This window comes from Malaya genurostris, chromosome 3, assembly GCF_030247185.1.
Source record: "Malaya genurostris strain Urasoe2022 chromosome 3, Malgen_1.1, whole genome shotgun sequence".
Lineage (NCBI taxonomy): Eukaryota > Metazoa > Arthropoda > Insecta > Diptera > Culicidae > Malaya > Malaya genurostris.
This window is the reverse complement of record NC_080572.1, coordinates 41,749,929-41,770,312: the sequence shown is the minus strand read 5'-3', so window position 1 is coordinate 41,770,312 and position 20,384 is coordinate 41,749,929. Positions and strand designations below refer to the sequence as shown.

Sequence of the window (20,384 nt, the reverse complement as noted above, 5' to 3'; positions counted from 1 at the left end):
TCCATTCCGGTGTTTTACAAGGGTCTGCTCTGTTTTCTGTGCGATGCAACAATTTTAATAGATTAAAACCATAGATTTTACCTCGGTTTTAACCTTCTGGTTCAACAATTTTTAGATCAATTGATACGCTTGGTTTCGGAAATATGTTGGTATGATTGATGCTAGAACCAAAAATGGCACAATTTTACAGTTGATTTAATAGAATATTTATGAATGTGGATTTATTTTTACTTGAAAATTTGTGTCAAAATAAAGCTAGAAGGAAACGTTTAAATGGGACTATTTGAATAGTAAGAGGAATGCGTTATCAACCTAATAGGCGGGTTTAGAAAAGTGTTTTTGTATGCTAATGATTTGTTTTTGTTTCAATAATATTGATTGGAAACTTTGTCGTCTAACGAGTAAGGAAAACCTTCCAATGGTATGTGCGAAACTGGGAATCGAACTCAGGCAGGCTGCCCCAAAAGTTGATGCATCATTCTGTGCCCGCTTTTGGTTGCAGTTGAGACGCTAGGTTATACAAATAGTTCGATTTGGATTGCTATGCTTTGTCGTATTTTGGTTGGTTTTATCACTAATTTTACAATACTAGTTATTCCTCGTTGCGGAAGTAATTGCCGATCATAGAAAGTCTGATTCAAGCATGATTAAATGATTAATGACAGCTGTTATCGGCATTATGTGTTTCAAGCTTCCACTAGAAGTTAAGTAGGCTTCACGTATTAATGCTAATTACCGGCCTCACAATTAAACCAATCCCCGCCCATCGGAATAAATCCACATAGCAACCAAAATAATAAATATTTTACCGAAGTCCACACGGTGGTGGCGGCACTCCAATTCCCTTCTTGGTAACCAGCCACTCGGACTACTCCAACATTTGCGTCCCGACAACGCAACAAACTCGAGACAGTTTCAAACAAGCCAACAACTGAAACAACACTCACCACCGGCTGCTGGTTCATCAACACTGTCCTCCCTTCCCCTCCCAGACCATCGACAGCGGAAACAACAACAACAACAACAACCTGCCGTACTTCTGTCTGCATGTCTAGGAATGACGAACAAAAGCCATTTGGTTGGTTGGTTCGCCGTTAGTAGGATGCTGCTACAGTACCGGACCGGGGCTGTGACCAGCTGGTGCAGCATGTTCTGCCGAATGCTGTTACAAGTTTTGACACGGATTTAATTACATCCATGTATTTTTAATGGGAACACAACGTCCTCTGCATCTGAGTGCGGTTTCTCGCTCGATGAATTTGGACCGAATTTCGAGAGCCAAACCACCGTGTTTTGTGACGTTTGGAACATTTAATATTTGACCATTCTCAACCACAGCAAGCGGTGTACAGCAATTACATGTACTGGTACTCGTTTCACTCGTTGGCTCCACTCCAAGTTGTACCTGTCGAATTACGCCGATCTAGGCTAACAACTCAAGCAGATCTCACACCAGAATTGGATCTTGTCGTTTCTGTTGTAGATGTTGTTGATACTAAAACAACATGCTCGTATGCAACATCCCTCCATATACAGCACAATGCAAACATATTTCCACCGAGCGGATCCGGAGTCGAAGAGCTAGAAATCTGTTATTCTGCATAGCTTTCCTGCTGCTGGGATGCTCTTTAAGGGAGAGGACAAAGCACGAAACCTAACATGCAAGTACATATCGTTTTTTTGCTCCTTCTGCTTCTTTTCCATTTGCCTCCGGTTCGGTTCGGTTCGGTTCGCCGATGACTGTTGAACAAGGAGGTGTCATGTAAAGGCCTCCGGATCCTCGGCGTTCCGTGTGCTGACGAAGGGAACTGCGAGTAGGGTCTATAAAAGCTTGTAGTATAATTGTGTACAAGCCTTACAGCGCAAACAGCCGGAACAAGCGGATTGAGGAGGAGCCGAGGACAAGCGAGAAAGCGCGACTTGTTCAATTCAGCGTCTGCTGTGTTGTAGTGTTAAAACTGTTCACTACCGGTTGAAAAATACGAGCAACTTTTGACACGTCAAAAGAAAAGTTCTGGTCGTTTCATTTCCCCAATGGAAATGGGCGGACTGCGTCGAGAAATCCGCACACAGGATGCTGCCTCCGGCTGGAACACGTTAACAACGATGACGAATAATGGTGCAAAAAAATGTGCAGCAAGTCGGAAGGAAATTGCCGGCCGGATGGAGTGGGCTTTGGCTGAGCTAGAATAGTGGGATTTGTTTGGTGTTATTTTGGTTTATGGATGATGGAGTAACACTAGATATATGATGATGTATTCTGATGAATATGACTCACATTTAGTGTTGTGTTGTGATTTGTCTTTTCTTAAACTGAATTGTTCATGAACCTACCTACTCCTTCTGAAAATCTATTGTTTGTACGTCTGTCAACAATATTCAGGCCCTTATTACGGGTATCACTACACGGTGAAAACCAAGTGAAGTGATTTTTTACCTTATTATCGGTAACACTTCACGGTGAAAACCAAGTAAAGTGAATGTAGGTCCTTATCACGAAAGTCGCTTCTGAGAAAAAAGTAATTACTTAGATGAGCTTGTTGTTATTACGAACATCAAATCACCAAAATTTTGTTGGAAAATATGATTTTTTATCACTACAGTGATTACTTAACTGAGCGTAATACTGGTAATACGGAAAGTCAAGTGAAGTGATATGTGAGTGAAGTGAAAGTGGAAGTGGAAGTGAGAACGGCAATAAAGGCCTCAGTAACCAATAGATCACCTTTTAAACCACATTGTAAATCCTTTTAGCCTGACAAATTCTATGCAAAATAACGAGCATACCCGGACAATGTTCATTTGGTGTTTTTGGTTGAAGCATTAGATGTGTCACTATCGGAAGTAATACATGCTGGTGATTTTTATGGAAGTGTCGAGGAAAGAAGTACCCCCAATCATATCAGCTTCATCAGTCATCTCATATATTCAAACCTTAAGCTAGAGTGAGATCTGCTGTCTCTGCTCGATTCGTTGGAAGATGAAAATAGGTTCATTCGCTTCGAGATTTCGCGTTGTTATAATAGCAGTATTGCACAATTGTCAATGTTTTTTTTTCTCTGCGGTATTGCGGTATCAGAACCGAACCGAAGACATTGTATTCGATTTTACTACAATTTGTTGATTGAAAGTCGAGGAATCCGCAAAATAGCTAATGGACTAATGGTAAAAAATAGCCTTAGTTGCATACATTGGGACGGAAACTCTGAAAAAAACTTTGATTGAGGTACTAAATGTGTCACAACCAGCATTTTCCGACCGCTTGAGAGCCACAGCCAAAGTGAATATGGTGGAAAATGGGTGACACATGAATTGAACGAGAAATAGTGAGAAAAATGCTACTGTATACGATTGTGCATTTCCGTATCAGATTTTTTGAATCCTAAGCGCAATAAATCATGGATCCAGTTCAAGTCAAGAATCAACATCGACTGCAAAACCAAATCGATTCAGCAACAAGACTATGTTTTGAAATTGGTAGGATTATCGTATTGTTATCCTTTGAAAAGCTGCTGAAACTGAGCGAGACTGAAATTACTCAACGCTACAGCAACAAACAACAAATGATCGATTCAGGCAAAACATCCATAATATAGTACCAGAAAGAGGAATATGATATTCCATTCCGACGGAACAAACAAAGGAATTCAGATGCGAAGTGGAAGCGGCATACACACTTGATTTAGCCTATCCAGATTATCACTTTTCTACGCCGATACAAGAGAATAAACACACATTCAATTTTATTAAGTAAGCGTTTATTGTTTTCGTTAATTATTCATTTTTTATATACAGTTTGGTATTATGTATGTTTTTCGTAAAAGCTGAATTACCAATGTCACAGTAATCTTTGCCCTGGGTCGGCGGATCACATGTCGCTTTCGCTTGATGCGAAACCTAACCCAGTTTCCACCCTAAATGCTGTCAAACCGTTTGTTCGAAGCCAGTTTCGAACCTGGTTTCAACGTTTTGGTTATCAGGTTTGCTCAAACCCCCGTTGCTAAGTGCGAACCCAACACTGTTTCGTGAAAAGTGTTTGTTTGATGAAACTACCCTGGGTTAGTTTCAGTTTTCTCAAACGAAAACGACAACAGTATACGACGCTATTTTTTTCAAGCCATTTGTCGTGCGTTCTAGTATCGACTAGAAAAGTGGTTTTTACTGTCAGAAGGTTCGTAGCACTAGCGATGCAATGATTCTGCGATACTTATGAATCGGTCTGTAGATACAAATCGTCTTGTTTCGCAGCGGAAAGTAGTATCCTGACCAGTGCTTAAAAAGTCAGTTTCATTGACTCAACATAGACGGAAATGACGAGAAATAACCGTCACTCTCAGCTCCGCTTGCAAGGTATGAGAATAAAATCCATGTCCAGTCAACGACATAAGCGGAACAGTAATTTCAAAATGATGATCTTTCATTCATTCAACTTTTCAGTCGTTTTCGGTCCGACCGCTCGACAGATTCCAAAAACGTAGCTATAAATGAAATTTTAAAATTTTATTCAGATCCGAAATCCGGTTCCGGTGTGGTGAAATATGCAATGAAAACTAAAACAGTTCAGACGAATTTCTAGTTTTTAGAGACCACTGGAACAATTTTTATATCCCCGGATTGAAATAAAGACTGTCCCAGAATATTATATTAGACTACAACAGAATATTATTCTCATTCAGTAATAGCCGTTCAACCGAGAAGGTTGTGTATAGAAGCGTACAGTTTAATAACGCTGGTTGGTTTACACGCGTTAAATACGACAACGGTTGAACTACAGGTAGAGACCTGTTGGCAGCAGCCGTTAAAACGTATAGTCGTGCTGCATAAGAGAGCCCTAGTGCTGGGCCAAGCTGGTGAAGGAAACAACAAAGGGCGTTTCCCAAACTCTACCCAGGCCGCAATATACAGCCACAAGTGCTGAGCAGGAAAGTGCAAAGGCACATCGAAGAGGAAGAGTGCAAAGGCACATAGAAGCAGGAGAGTGCAAAGGCACACCGGTGCGAAGGCACTTCGGTGCAGAAGCATATCGGTGCGGAGCACAAGGAAGAAGGAGACAAGACAACTCGGTCTTTCCACTGCCATACAACACGCAGGTATACACCGGTGACCTGCGCTGGTTACAGCTGGCGAAGACGAAAGCAAATCGGAATTCGAGTGGTGCTGGATGTCAGGTAGCAGTAGCATCACATCATATTCTATCGCTACAGTGAGCTTCAGCATTGTATCAACGTCCAGATACATCCAACAAGAACATCTAGAGCAACGAGGATCTACACGGCAGTGCAACGGAGATAGACAACAATTTCAAGGTAGAAGTTTTTTCTTTTCCTTTTGATTGAGTACTGTGTAGTGTTGGTTTCAAATTTTATTTTAAAGTTTAGTTAAAAATTTTAATGTAATGGATGAATCCATGGACGTAAATCCTAGCATGAATCCGATACCCCCACGAACGAGAAAATATCAGGAGAGCTCTTCTGGGCCTTGGATAGTCTTTTTTAGACGTATATCAAAGCCATTAAACATTTTTCAAATTAATAAAGGTTTGACATCACGATACTCTTCAATCAAAGAGATCATAAAAGTAAATAACGATAAAATTCGTGTTGTGGTAAATAATTTGAAACACGCGAATGATATTGTCTCTTCGGAACATTTCAATAAAGAGTATAAAGTTTACATACCCTCCAAAGATGTCGAAATTGACGGTGTTGTTACCGAAGCGAGTCTTTCGGTAGATGATTTACTCAAGCATGGTGTTGGTCGTTTCAAGAACTCTATGCTTGAGGGTGTGAAAATACTGGAGTGCAAACAACTGTACTCAGTAGTTCATGAAGAGGAAAAAAAAGTTTATCGCCCATCAGACTCGTTTCGAGTGACATTTGCCGGGTCTGCGTTGCCGTCCCATGTCTATGTCGATAAAATTCGCCTCCCTGTTCGGCTTTTTGTTCCAAATGTAATGAATTGTACGATCTGCAAAAAATTCGGCCACACAGCTACTTACTGTAGTAATAAACCAAAATGTATTAAGTGTGAAGGGCCTCATAAAGATAATGATTGCAACAAGGAAATTGAAAAATGTATTTATTGTGGAGAAAGTCCTCATGAGGATATTTCAGTATGCACTGCATTTAAATTACACAAAGACAAAATTAAGCTTTCTTTAAAAGCACGGTCTAAGCGCACATATGCAGAAATGCTTAAAACGGTCATTGATGTCCCTCCTTTGGAAACCGAAAACGGGTTTTCAAATCTAGAGGAACCAGAGGACTCTGACTCTGACGAAAATAGTGAAGGTAATTCGTTTATCACTACCCAAGGGTCAGTTAAGAGAAAGAAGTCTTCCTCCAAATTACCAAAAAAGACACCTAAAATTTCATCTTCAAAAAAAGATCCCCGTGTTAAACAAAAAAAGTCAAAACCAAAGACTGTGCCTCCTGGTTTGTCAAATTCACAAACCAATCCAGGATCTAGTACAGAAAAAGATAATAATCCAGTGGGCTCCATTTCACAGCCACCAACAGGATTACTGAAGTTTTCGGAAATTGTTGAATGGATTTTCTCAGCATTCAATATATCTGAACCCTTAAAGACCCTCATAATGGCATTCCTTCCAATAGCTAGAACCTTTTTGAAGCAGTTATCAGCTCAATGGCCAATTGTCTCAGGTTTTGTATCTTTTGATGGATAATTTATCACCCGTCGCAAATGATACAATCACTGTCCTGCAGTGGAATTGTCGAAGCATCATGCCAAAACTTGATTCATTTAAAATATTATTGCATAGTCAAAAATGTGATGTATTTGCTTTATGCGAAACATGGCTTACTTCAAACATAGCTTTAAATTTTAATGATTTTAACATTATACGTCTCGATAGAGACTCTCCGTATGGTGGAGTGCTTTTGGGAATTAAGAAATGCTATTCCTTTTATAGATTAAACATCCCTTCAACTTCTAGTATAGAAGTTGTTGCTTGCCAAATAAACATTAAAGGCAAAGATGTTTGCATAGCTTCGGTTTATATTCCTCCAAAAGCACAAGTTGGACAGCAACAGCTTAATGAAATGGTTGAAGCCCTTCCTGCACCACGATTGATTCTGGGGGATTTAAATTCGCACGGTATTATGTGGGGTTCCGTTTACAATGATAGCAGATCATCTTTAATACAAAACATTTGTGACAATTTTAGCATGACGGTATTAAATATGGGTAGCATGACACGGATCCCAAGACCTCCGGCACGCCCAAGTGCATTAGATCTATCTCTTTGCTCAACATCAATTCGACTAGATTGCACCTGGAAAATACTGCCTGATTTACACGGTAGCGATCATTTACCAATCATCATCTCAATTAGCAGTAGCAATTGCATTGCTACTTCCGCTAGTATTCCATATGATTTGACAAAAAATATCGACTGGATTAAATACCAAAGTAGTATCTCTAGTATTTTGAATTCAATGGAAGAGCTCCCTCCACTTGAAGAATATGACTTCCTCATTTGTTCGATTCTGGAGGCAGCAGAACAATCCCAAACTAAACGCTTTCCTGGGCCAACGACTAACAGAAGGCCTCCCAACCCCTGGTGGGACAAAGAGTGCTCAGAGGCTAAACTCGCAAAACAAAATGCTTGCAAGACGTTTCTAAAACGGGGAGGAGGAACTCCTCAGAATTTTGAAAAACTTATGGTTTTAGAAACCAAGTACAAGAGCATACTTCGAGCCAAAAAATGTAGCTATTGGAGACATTTTGTCGAAGGTTTGTCAAGAGATACCTCAATGAGCACTCTTTGGAACACGGTCAGACGAATGAGGAATCGTAACGTGGGCAATGAGAGTGATGAATACTCGAACCGATGGATATTTGACTTTGCTAGGAAAGTTTGCCCAGATTCTGTTCCTACGCAGAGCATTATACGGGAATCTCCTCCTAATAATGGTTTTATTAATAACCCATTTTCAATGATGGAATTTTCTATAGCACTCTTGTCTTGTAACAATAACGCTCCAGGGTTGGACAGAATTAAATTCAACTTGGTGAAGAATCTGCCCAACCTCGCAAAAAGACGTTTGTTGGAATTGTTCAACAAGTTTCTTGAGCAAAATATTGTTCCACCTGACTGGAGACAAGTGAAAGTTATCGCCATTCAAAAACCGGGGAAACCAGCTTCCAATCACAACTCATATAGACCCATTGCGATGTTGTCCTGCATCAGAAAATTGTTCGAAAAAATTATTCTACGACGTCTCGACACTTGGGTCGAGACGAACGGTTTGTTGTCAGATACTCAGTTTGGCTTCCGTAGAAATAAAGGGACGAATGATTGCCTTGCATTACTTTCGTCTGACATCCAAATTGCCTTCGCTCAAAAGCAACAAATGGCATCTGTATTTTTAGACATTAAAGGAGCATTTGATTCAGTTTCCATTGATGTTCTTTCAGACAAGCTTCACCAAAATGGACTCCCAGCGGTTATAAATAATTATTTGCACAACCTTTTGTCAGAGAAACACATGCATTTTTCACATGGCGATTTGGCAACACTCAGAAATAGTTACATGGGTCTCCCGCAAGGCTCATGCCTCAGTCCGCTCCTCTATAATTTTTACGTAAATGACATTGACAGCTGTCTAGTAACCCCATGTACACTAAGACAATTGGCAGATGATGGCGTGGTTTCAGTTACTGGACCCAAAGCTATTGATCTGCATAAACCATTGCAAGATACCTTAGATAACTTGTCCGATTGGGCTGTTCATCTTGGTATCGAATTCTCTGCGGAGAAAACAGAGTTAGTCGTCTTTTCAAGAAAGCATGATCCCGCGCAGCTTCAGCTCCATATGATGGGAAGAATGATCCAACAGGTTTTAACTTTTAAATACCTCGGGGTGTGGTTCGATTCCAAATGCACGTGGGGAGGACACATTAGGTTTCTGATAACAAAATGCCAACAAAGAGTAAATTTTCTTCGAACAATAACAGGATCTTGGTGGGGTGCTCATCCGGAAGATCTAATAAAATTGTATCAGACAACGATACTTTCAGTGATGGAATATGGATGCGTTTGCTTTCGTTCCGCTGCAAACTCTCATATTACCAAACTGGAGCGAATTCAGTATCGTTGTTTGCGAATTGCTTTAGGGTGCATGCATTCGACACATACAATGAGTCTTGAAGTTCTGGCGGGAGTTCTTCCATTAAAAGATCGATTTTGGGAGCTTTCATCACGCCTGCTAATAAGATGTGAGGTGCTGAATCCCATGGTAATTAATAATTTCGAACGACTAGTCGAGCTTCGATCTCAAACAAAATTCATGACAGTATATTTTAACCATATGTCACAGGAAATCAACCCTTCAAGATATATTCCTATCCGTGTCAGCCTCCTAAATGTCCCTGACTCAACTTTATTTTTCGATACATCCATGCAGCGCGAAGTGCGTGGAATCCCGGATCATCTACGTTCGACGGAAATCCCAAAAATATTTTCAAGTAAGTTCAGGCATATTGACTCTGAGAAAATGTTTTACACGGACGGATCGCGAATTGAAGAAGCGACAGGGTTTGGTATGTTCAACAATAATGTTTCGGCCTCATTTAGGCTTCAAGAACCTGCATCTGTCTATATAGCAGAGTTAGCAGCAGTTCATTATAGTTTGAGTGTAATCGTCACATTATCTCCAAACCATTATTTCCTCTTCACAGATAGTCTGAGTGCAATTGAAGCCATTCGCTCAAACATGACTGGCAAGACTGAACCGTTTTTCCTGGGCAAAATAAAACAGTGCCTGAACGACATATTGAACAATAATTATCTAATCACTATAGTCTGGGTCCCGGCTCATTGCTCCATTCCTGGCAATGAAAGAGCCGATATTTTAGCCAAACGTGGTGCTATTGAGGGTGAAATTTATGAGAGACCAATTGCTTTCAACGAATTCTATAGCTCGTCTCGCCAAAGAACACTTGCCAGCTGGCAAGCTTCTTGGGATAAAGATGATCTGGGTCGGTGGATGCACTCAATTATTCCGAAAATATCGACAAAGGCATGGTTCAGGGGACTGGATGTGAGTAGAGATTTCATTCGTGTGATGTCCAGACTCATGTCCAATCACTACACGTTAGATGCACATCTCCTTCGAATTGGGCTCTCCGAGACTAATCATTGTGCTTGTGGCGAAGGTTATCGAGATATTGATCATGTCGTTTGGACATGCGTGGAGTATCGTGATGTCAGATCTCAACTAATAAATTCTTTGCGTACCCAAGGTAGACTATCCAATATCCCAGTTCGAGACATTCTTGCTTGTCGTGACCTTTCATACATGAAACTTATTTATCATTTCATAAAGAAAACTGGAGTTTCAATTTAATAAAGGCCCCTTTCAAGACTTAGTTCTGATCCCAGCTGCGTCCATGAGTTCAACCAATAGCTAAATTAGAATAAAAATAATGTAATGATACAAACAAACTCGAAACAGTTTATGAAATTATTAACAAAATGTCTGAAAATAACAGCTTATTTTATAATTTATAGAAGTTAATCGTTTGGTTCAAATAATATTTCCGAGTAGATTTCATAATTAATGACGAGTTACCTAAGATGATATTTAAGTAATAAGAGAATATGTTTTAATAAATGCAAAACGTTGTGACTATGTTAGAATTAAATTAGGATAAGAATATTATGTAAAAGTGATGCTACGGCGAAGAAAAACTTATGTAAACTGCCTTAAGAAATAAACGTATTTATGAAAAAAAAAAAAAAGAATATTATTCTCAACATTTGCTACTTAGCCATTGTAGACTAACTAATTTTTGGTTCCGGAATGGCTTGATTTTCTCAAAAACCTTTGGAGCGATTATCGAAAGCTTTAATTTATATAAAAGGTCTCATAGTGTTCACAGCCTACTGTCGACTTTTATCCGGATCCGACGCCCAGTTCCAAAATTTTAGGACAGAGTTAAAAAATTCAAATTATCATTATAGATGACGATGCTTGGAATGTACCAACTCTACGAATTTGTTCTAAAACTGTTCCAATATAGACAACCTGTCAGTTGTTGACTCAAATTTGTTTCCGTAGATTCTTAAAAAAACGAAACTAATTTCGATATCTCTGGGATAGTAGAACTTAAGGAAAGGTTTCATGGCCTGAAAGATTATTGTGAATTTTTTACGGATCCAAACCGGAAGGTTTTCGAATTTCGAATTAAGTAAGTGTCAAAAATTTCAAAATGTCATTTACGGTGACGGTGCAGAGACCGGAAAAAGTTTGCGAAAATGTGCCAAAAACTGTTATAATATGTAGATCTTGTTCGTTAATGGCCAAACGAAGCGATTTATTCTATACCGGTTTCCTGTTTTCGATTACGGAACTGCCGGAAAAAGTAGTCAAAAACTTTTAATAAGCGGAAATCATTTCATCATCTCAAACATAGTGCAATCGATTTCATGAATTTAGACTCATATGAAAGGTCTTATGGATACTATGAAATTTAAATACTATGAAATGACAATGCAAAATACGTAAAAAATCGTTATACCTGAATCAATGGTCTTATTAGCAGATTGCCATTCCAATTTACGGGGCTATTCCGATAATGGAAATAATTGTCAAAAAAACCTTGAAATGAACTTGCATCGAATTTTTATATTATTGATTACGAGAATGGCATCATTATACCACCAGAAACATTCAAACAGGTTTTCATTAATGATTATTGATCAACATTGTAGCATGACAAGCTGGATTCAATTAAAGCATTTAATTTTTGTTGAATCGATAAGTTCTAATCTAAAAACAACTCTACTTCAAACAAACATAGTAACATCAGTAAACATTCAAATCCGACCAGACATCGATGGGCTGAGAAACATTTCCCCGTCTCAAAGAATACATGTATGACCGAACGTGTTTATTCTACCGCAGACAATAATCGGATTGGGTGCAATGCCGTGGCTGACCTAGCGCGCCAAATGCCACGGTGTACCGATGGACATTCCGAAACCCATTCGAGCGGGAGTGGCGCATTTGACCGATGGACGCAGACACCTGTATGGCATCATCGTTCAGGGCCCTTTAGATTAATTTGTTGACTAGACCGGTGTGTCTTGCGAGGGGGTGCAGGGACTCCTGAATCGTGGGTGAACAAAGCCGCGGCGAGGTTGACAGTTCACAGCGGGTAATTGGAGTAGTTTGTACAGCGCCAATCCTCTTTACGAGATTACGCCAGTACTGACACTCCAACGTGTAGTTTTATGATTCCGGATTCGGTAGCCCCAGTCTCCACGATTTACGAAGTGTAACCTAATATTTCCGACTGAATTGATTTTGATCTAATTAATTTTTTTTTTACGACGAGCAGTGGTTTGTAGCAACCAAACGGAACACAGCTCGGAAACATGGCGTAACCAAATCGAAAAACAAGATTCAGTTAGTCTGATGCGGATAGAAAAAAAAATAAAATGTATCACTCTGTAGATACTCAGTAGGCCTTGGGGAATGCACTCGTGGCTATACGTTTGCCTGCCCATCCGTCAGTTGACGAATCGAGGGGTGGCAGTTATAGTTTTTTTTTCTTGCATGCCTTAAACGAGTAACGATTTAATTGGCTTTGAACAACGTCGGTATGTGCGTATGTGTGTGAAAAGTCGAAGTACCAACTGCAGCCACTCTCGGTGAATTACTAACTAGCGTAAATACAGTAGGTCCCAGTTTTCCCGTATACTTACCGTGCGGTGATTAATGTGAAAATAATCTGTTTCATACACCATTTACTGCTCTGCTATCCGGGAAAGCCCTCCCGTGCAACCTACTTGGAAAGAGTACATTAATTACACCAACCCAACCGTTCGAGAGGTGGAGTACTTATGCAATTTGCGGTTTTATGATCCATGCTCATATTTACTGCATATTCAGAACTCACAGAGACACCGGAGAGATATGCCGGTAATTAGCAGAACTGCTTTCAACTTTCAACTTGTCTTGAAAGCAGATTTTGATCGACGTAATCGGCCTTTAAACGAACGTGAATGCCTCTACTTTTGTGGTTCTTAGGAGATCTTCTTCTGCTGCCTCTGAACCCGTCACTAATGTATGAACATCAGCAGGGTGGCAGAGTACGAGCTTCGCCACGACGTTGGGTACGGACTTACTCAGCAGTGCGGTGTAAACTGGCGTAGGAAAAGCGTGGAACGGCATGTGAAAATACATTGTATGTTGAGCCGTGTTATTTCTTGCTCAAGATAGATGCCTGGTAATTAGTTTTTTTATGTCATCACCCGAACAGAAATAGTGCAGTGAGTTTGACGGAAGTTTTTGGTGATGAAAATGTGTCACCTGTCTGTCTGGGACAAAGCGATATTTCAAAAACTATAATTATTACGGTGCCTTTTTTTAACCTCACTGGTTTAGAGGTAGCTCAAAAGTACGGGGTTCATTTCGCAACAAATTATGACAATGAAGAATGGAAATGGAAATTTCAATAAACTCTAACAGTTCTAGTTCGTGTCTCGAAATAATTTAGTTGGGGCAACAAATTCAAAAAAATGATAGTATTCTGAATAATAGCTCAATATCGAGATTAGAAAATACAATCAATTTCGTCTTCAACGACTTCCGATGCTTCAACGTTTAAGTCCAATTATCGTTAATTTCAACATAATGCTGTATACGTTCACAGATTACTCGATTGAAGTATGTCTACAACAGTAGATGCTCCGACACAAATAGTTTTACTGATGAAAACAATAACGTGCATAGTGTCGAACATGAACTAGTTATTATACAAGATTTATTTTCACCTTGGAGATTTATCCAAAGTAGAAGTACCATAAACTTCTTTCCGACATAACCCAGTGGAACATCTAATTTTATGTAAGCTTTTTAAGCGTAAATATAGTTGAATGAAGTCTTATATTTGCCTTGTATTCGAATGTAAAGCGAATATAAAACTCGACGGTTTCCGAACCGGGACGGGAACCAAATATTATGGTCGATAATACATGTTGCGATAAGGTGAAACTTTTTCTTTCAATTGTGTGGTTTGGTTGATGTTTTTCCGTTGCGCTTTGATGAACGATCAAAAGTTCATATATTCTTTATCTTTGTTTTACAATAAACCAAAACAATGAAAAATTGAACGAATTGAGATAATCAATAAAAAATAACCAACAACCAATGCCATAGAAGTACGCGTGCATGACCTTCCCCCGCAGGCCACCGATAAGTTCGTTCGGGAGAATATGTCGCAGTACGGTGAAATCCTTTCCATCGAAAGGGAAGTATGGCGGAATTTTTTCCCCAGCATCCGGAATGGCGTGCGAATTGTGCGTATACAACTACGTAAGGCAATTCCATCTTACTCATTTGTGGTCAAGGTGGGACACGTCCGTGTAAAACGTTGATTACCTATGAAAATCAGCTGGTTACATGTCAGTTTTGTGAACAACCTGCACACTATCGTAAACCTTGCACTGAAACTGCGAAAAAGACATCTTCAACCAAACCGTTCAACAACGAAAACTAGTGAGCGCAGTACTCATGTTTCACCATCAAACCAACCAACAACTGCAACCAATGTACAACAAGGTGCATCTACAGCAACTAGCAACGAGCTCAAGACTACGAACAACAAGGAAAACGAAACGGACACCAACAACAATACAACCGATGAGGCAATGGATGACGAGACGAGCTACGAACAAAGTGCCCCTCAACCCTCGCAGGAGGGTAATGGAAGCTCTTCTCCTCCTAGAAAAAGAGTGACAACGAGATCCACTTCAAAAAAAATAATAACGCAATATATACAATATACAACATAAAAGCTTTGAAAACAAAATACGTAGAACAATACTTTCTTCAACCCATCTATTCTACTTCTATCTTCTGATACTTCTAGCTCAGGTGACACGTTTCCCTAATTATCTGGTGATTTGTGCCTTATCATGTCATCTCACCATTTTCCTAATCAGAGGGGAAGGATAAAATTAACGTTTCACAATTACACAATTCCTTTATTGTGTAGTAGGTGAGGTGGGAAAACAGCACAAAATGTAAACAAACAAATTTTTCTGCGCTACAGGAAGAATGCTGAACGATCTGCAGGTACCGAAATGCACATATTATAGAACCTACAACCCCTGAGAGGATTTCTAGATTTTTTGCGTTCCCGGAAGAATTCGCAATATGTATGAGCAGAAGTAACAGAAGGGATGCCAAACAATCTGCTAAATCCTTTTAAGGTAAATACAGAAAGGATGCATTCACACCAAAAAGAGTGATGGGCCCTCTGACTGTAACTCCGTACCACATTGGGTGAAAACGATAGAATATCCTTCAATTCACAGATTCAATCAAGTAACGAGAACAAAAAACCCGGATCAGTGGTTGCGGCAATGCGGGATAGTTACATATCAGATGTTATGAAGTACCGTAATCGCATTCACACAAATCACACGAATATCCAGTCAGATACGAATATGGTAAAAATGCTTTTATATGAGCGCAAGTTCGCAAGCTGCACCAATAGCTGGTATGTTTAGATGTAGCCAAAGAATGAACCTTGTGCTTCATCCAACTAGTTGACAGTGGTTCAAGCCTAACAAAATTATTCGTTGCACCAGCTCTAGCCAACTCATCAACCAATTCGTTTCCAGTAATACCAGAATGGTACCTATAAGAAGTAAAAAGCATTTGAAATGCTGAGGTCTTTGATTTGAGTTCGACATGCGATCACTAGATTAGATTGTGAATCATTCCAACTGAGGGCCTTTAAAGCTACCTGACTATCGGAACAAAAATATATTCGTTTACCATAGATTCTTTGCTGCAGTGCCGATTGTATTCCATACAGAATCGTGTATATTTCAGCTTATAGCACAGTACAGTATCTACCAAGTGAATAAAACTGCTCTAGTCCCATTTTATGACAGTAGACACCAGTACAGCATGACCATCCAACAGAGAACCTTATGACAAACTACTACCACTCCTCACAAAAAAGGATATCTTACCCTGAATGTTTTTAAGAGAAAATTGCGTGTGAGAGTTAGATCACTAGGAGCGAGTAGATACTTATCCCAAATAACCATTTGAGACCACCAGCGGGTGTGGTTAGTAGCATAGTTTATAGGGTTACTGTTCCAAAGTCCCGTAACCTTGCTCAAGATAATGCTTCTTGTTTTAGGAACACATGTAGTGGTTTAATGCACAGTAACACCTGTATAGCAGCCGTAGGAGTAGTGAATGCTCCTGTAATCGCCATTAGGACCATCCTTTGGAGATGATTTAGCTTTGACTGAACTGTCGCAACTTCTTTTTTTCTGTCACCACACAAGACATCCATATGCTAAAATTGGACAAAGGCTTGAAAACAAAACACGCATAATAATACTTTCTATATTCCATCTATTGGTGTAATAATATTTTGCTTATTATCGTCTAAATGAAAAATCGGCGCAAATTCCGGCCCTTATTACCGTTCTCACTTTCACTTTCACATTCACTTCACTTACATGTCACTTCACTTGATTTTTCCTATTACCAGTATTACGCATAGTGAAGGATCACTGTAGTGGAAAAAAACATTTTTTCTACGAAATGTTGGGAGGCGTTATGTTCATCAAAATAATTACTTTTGTCTTTGAAGCGACTTCCATGCTAAGGACCTAAATTCACTTCACTTGGTTTTTACCGTGTAGTGATACCCGTAATAAGGGCCTCCATTTCGTCTTTCTCATGAAGACTTGCTTTTCTTATACACATGGCTATGAAATCACTGTGAAAATCGATTTTTAAACCGAGGCTTGGAGGTCGAGTTTCATAAACCATTCGATTCAGTTTGTCGAGATCGCAAAAAAGCTGTGTCTTTGTGTCATAAAAATGTGCTGCTAGGACAGCTTATAGCTACAAAAGACTTCGATACCGTACGAGAACCACCTGAAAGAAACGTTTCAGTTTTGTAGAAATCCACAAATTTTAAGCAGATATTGCTAAAAATCAGCTGGTCGAATAGGTTTATCGGCTCTAATTTAATTTCAAACATTGAAAGACGATTTACCAGAGAATCAATCACACCGTTAACCTGGGTTCAATTCTCAATCTCGCTTATAAAGTAATTTTTTTGTCATTCGAAGCAACGTAACGTGCTATCATTCTCATCTGATTTGAAGCAAAGACGAAATCTCCCTCTACTTTGAAGCTTACTTTGCACCAGAATTGGCGAACACACGTGGAAAAACAAGTTGAATGATCAATGTATTTATCGTGATGTGAACAACTAGAATTTTCTGTGACGATTATCAAGCGGTTAAACAATTCTCACTCTCTGAATGACACTGGCAACAATTATAGTCTTCTTTTATGGCGCTCTAAAATTATTCATGATCATTATTCAGGTTTAAAACAGCTTCGCCTCACTAAATCTTATAACACATGGATCATATTCAGGAACAAAATAGTCGCATATTTAAGAAAAAATACAATTAATCGTTTTCCCTACTGCAATAAAGATTATCATAGCAAGGTCAACTATAAATCTGATATGCAGCTGTCTGCATGTGCATCTCAGCCATAGCCGAAGCAGAAAAAATCGTATCCGGAGGGTTCGGATCGATTGGATTAGCCTAGTGCGGATAAACCTTTAAGGAGTTACAGATTCATGTAAAATTTCCACATAAATCTGAAGCTCACTTGGATGTATTTATATATTAATTTTCACATCGATAAACGAACCAATTCCAAATCGAGGTTAAACCATGACCGATGACAAAACCAATTGGATTGAATGATGTTAATTTTCTCTTCTTTTTTTTTCAGACGGAGATCTCGAAAAGGTTAAACGCAATAATTACACAGATTGTACCTTTCCTGTCCCAGGAACACCAGCAGCAGGTTCTGACAGCGGTAGAACGGGCGAAGCAGATCACAATGTCCGAACTGAACGCTGTGATAGGGGTAATTGAATTTGACATAATAATCATCCACTAAAATTCCTACCATAATCGTAAAATCATAGATTTCTGAATAAAAATAAACTATTCTAACTCTTTCATCGTTTCCAAAAAAGCAGCAACAACGTCCCGATCTGCCCCGGTTGCTACAGCAGATGCACGCCCAACAAATCCCCGGAGCACACGGAGCCCCTCCGATGCCGGTGGGGATGCCCCACCCTAGTCTCGGCCCAGGCGGTCTCGGTGGTCCGCTGGGAGCTCTCGGTAGTACCCCACCGCAGCACCCTTTGGCCATTCTGAACAAGCAGGAACTTCACCGACCGGAAGAGTCCAAGAGCAGCAATAGCAACATTATGCCGCTGGATGATCGGCATGTAAGTTGTTCATCTTGTAGTGCCATGTAGTGTTTCAATAACATGTTTTTCAATTGCAGCGAAGTTCAATCTCTCCAAATGATCGGGACAAGTACCGACCCCGAACACCCGAATCTTCCCATGAGCTAAAGAAAGTGAAGAAGGAAGAAAAGGATATGGGTCATGTAAGTGTCTCTGCAGTTGCTTGGTACAAATAAGACGATCTTATTTCACTATGCCTTTTTTGTTTCTTTCCATATCTGTCGATCAGCAGTCCGATGGTGAAAAGTCTGACCAGGATTTGGTAGTGGATGATGCGTCCGAGATTAACCCGATGAGTCCGATGCCAAATCAACATCATAATGGTAAATTTTATGGTAGATTTTTGTTCGATTGATTCTAACTTTTTTACGCTGTTTTAGGTACCGCCTCCCCTCGAGAAAACGGCATGATGCCCAAAAAGATGGACGTTCAAGACCGAGAACGTATAGGAACACACTCTCCACGATCAGGTGATTTCGCAATACCGCCTTTGGCATGTTTCCGTTTAACGAACAACCTAACCATTTCAGGAACATCGTCGAACGCTTCCACCCCGTCAAACAAAAAGCTAGACGATAAACCCACGACGCCGATCGCTAAACCTGCCACGCCTACCAATTCGGCTGCCAGCAACGGTGTCCCGAAGGTTGTAAATAAACCGCCGGTGTTAAATCCGGGTTATCCACCGTACCTCGGAGGTCCTCTTAATGGTAAGCATGCCTGCGAAATAATTGACTTCCAAAGGCGTATAATCCGTACCATTCACCGATGTAGGTGCTCCTCACGAACTGCAAGCCGCTTACGCTGGACCTGGGGTGCACAATAATCTGCCGCATCCGCTGAACAGCTATGCCCGTGTTGCCTTCGAACCGCATCCACAGATGCGTGCTCCACTCGGACCGATCGCTATCCCTGGTGGAAAACCGTGAGTAACTTTTTTCCTGCTGTCTTTTGTTTTAACTAATGTTTCTAAAATTCACTACCGTTTCATCCCATGCAGCGCCTATTCCTTTCACGTAAACGCCGAAGGTCAAATGCAGCCAGTGCCCTTTCCTCAGGATGCCCTGGTAGGTCCAGGGATACCACGGCATGCTAGACAAATTAGTTCCCTGACTCACGGCGAAGTGGTGTGCGCCGTCACGATCTCGAATCCCACAAAGTACGTGTACACCGGTGGTAAAGGTTGCGTCAAGGCGTGGGATATCTCCCAGCCCGGAAACAAGAATCCAGTCTCGCAGTTGGATTGTTTGGTAAGCTTCCAAGACGGGTTCGTAAATTTAGATTCATGTTATAATAATGCCACTTTCGCCACCCAACAGCAACGTGACAACTACATTCGTTCGGTGAAACTTTTGCCCGACGGTCGGACACTGATCGTCGGTGGCGAAGCCTCCAACCTATCCATTTGGGATCTCGCTAGTCCAACACCTCGCATCAAGGCCGAACTGACCTCGAATGCACCAGCCTGCTACGCGCTGGCTATCTCTCCCGACTCGAAAGTGTGCTTCTCGTGCTGCTCCGACGGCAACATTGCCGTGTGGGATCTGACGAGCCAGACGTTGGTGCGGCAGTTCCAAGGTAAATTAGAATTAAACTTTACAAGGGACGGACAAACGTAATGCTTGATGTTGCGTAAATATTTTTAGGTCACACCGATGGAGCTTCCTGTATCGATATTAGTGCCGATGGCTTGAAACTGTGGACCGGCGGATTGGACAACACCGTGCGATCCTGGGATTTGCGAGAGGGTCGACAACTGCAGCAACACGATTTCAGCTCGCAGATCTTCTCGCTCGGTTATTGTCCGACTGGTAAGTTTGTTTTGCTAGTGTTAGGTTCTCTTTGTATATAAATAGAAACAAGTCTCCGAATTTTTGAGGTTTGTTGTGACGTTGCCATAAGACGTGATCGATTTCGTAACATGATTGACCATTTTACGTACATAGATAGCATTATGTATATTGTCGCATTCGTTCTCTGAATTCTTTTCCGGTCTTAAACAAGAAGGCCTCATAGTGATCTCTAAAAAAACATGT

The 20,384-nt window shown here is 40.4% G+C and overlaps 1 protein-coding gene across 5 annotated transcripts in view; it reads left to right on the top strand.

The window, feature by feature from the left end:
* LOC131434435 (protein groucho-like) overlaps nucleotides 1-20,384 on the top strand; it is an 81,839-nt gene that overhangs the window by 53,609 nt on the left and 7,846 nt on the right. For 2 of the 5 annotated variants that reach the window (XM_058601145.1, XM_058601144.1), the window contains exons 6-15: nucleotides 17,820-17,957; nucleotides 18,070-18,327; nucleotides 18,387-18,491; nucleotides 18,578-18,671; nucleotides 18,729-18,818; nucleotides 18,879-19,058; nucleotides 19,123-19,273; nucleotides 19,349-19,598; nucleotides 19,668-19,926; nucleotides 19,995-20,159. In XM_058601145.1, coding sequence (XP_058457128.1) covers nucleotides 17,820-17,957; nucleotides 18,070-18,327; nucleotides 18,387-18,491; nucleotides 18,578-18,671; nucleotides 18,729-18,818; nucleotides 18,879-19,058; nucleotides 19,123-19,273; nucleotides 19,349-19,598; nucleotides 19,668-19,926; nucleotides 19,995-20,159 — 1,690 coding nt within the window. The remainder of the gene's footprint in view (nucleotides 1-17,819; nucleotides 17,958-18,069; nucleotides 18,328-18,386; nucleotides 18,492-18,577; nucleotides 18,672-18,728; nucleotides 18,819-18,878; nucleotides 19,059-19,122; nucleotides 19,274-19,348; nucleotides 19,599-19,667; nucleotides 19,927-19,994; nucleotides 20,160-20,384) is intronic. The other 3 variants (XM_058601148.1, XM_058601146.1, XM_058601147.1) reach the window with 3 other exon arrangements.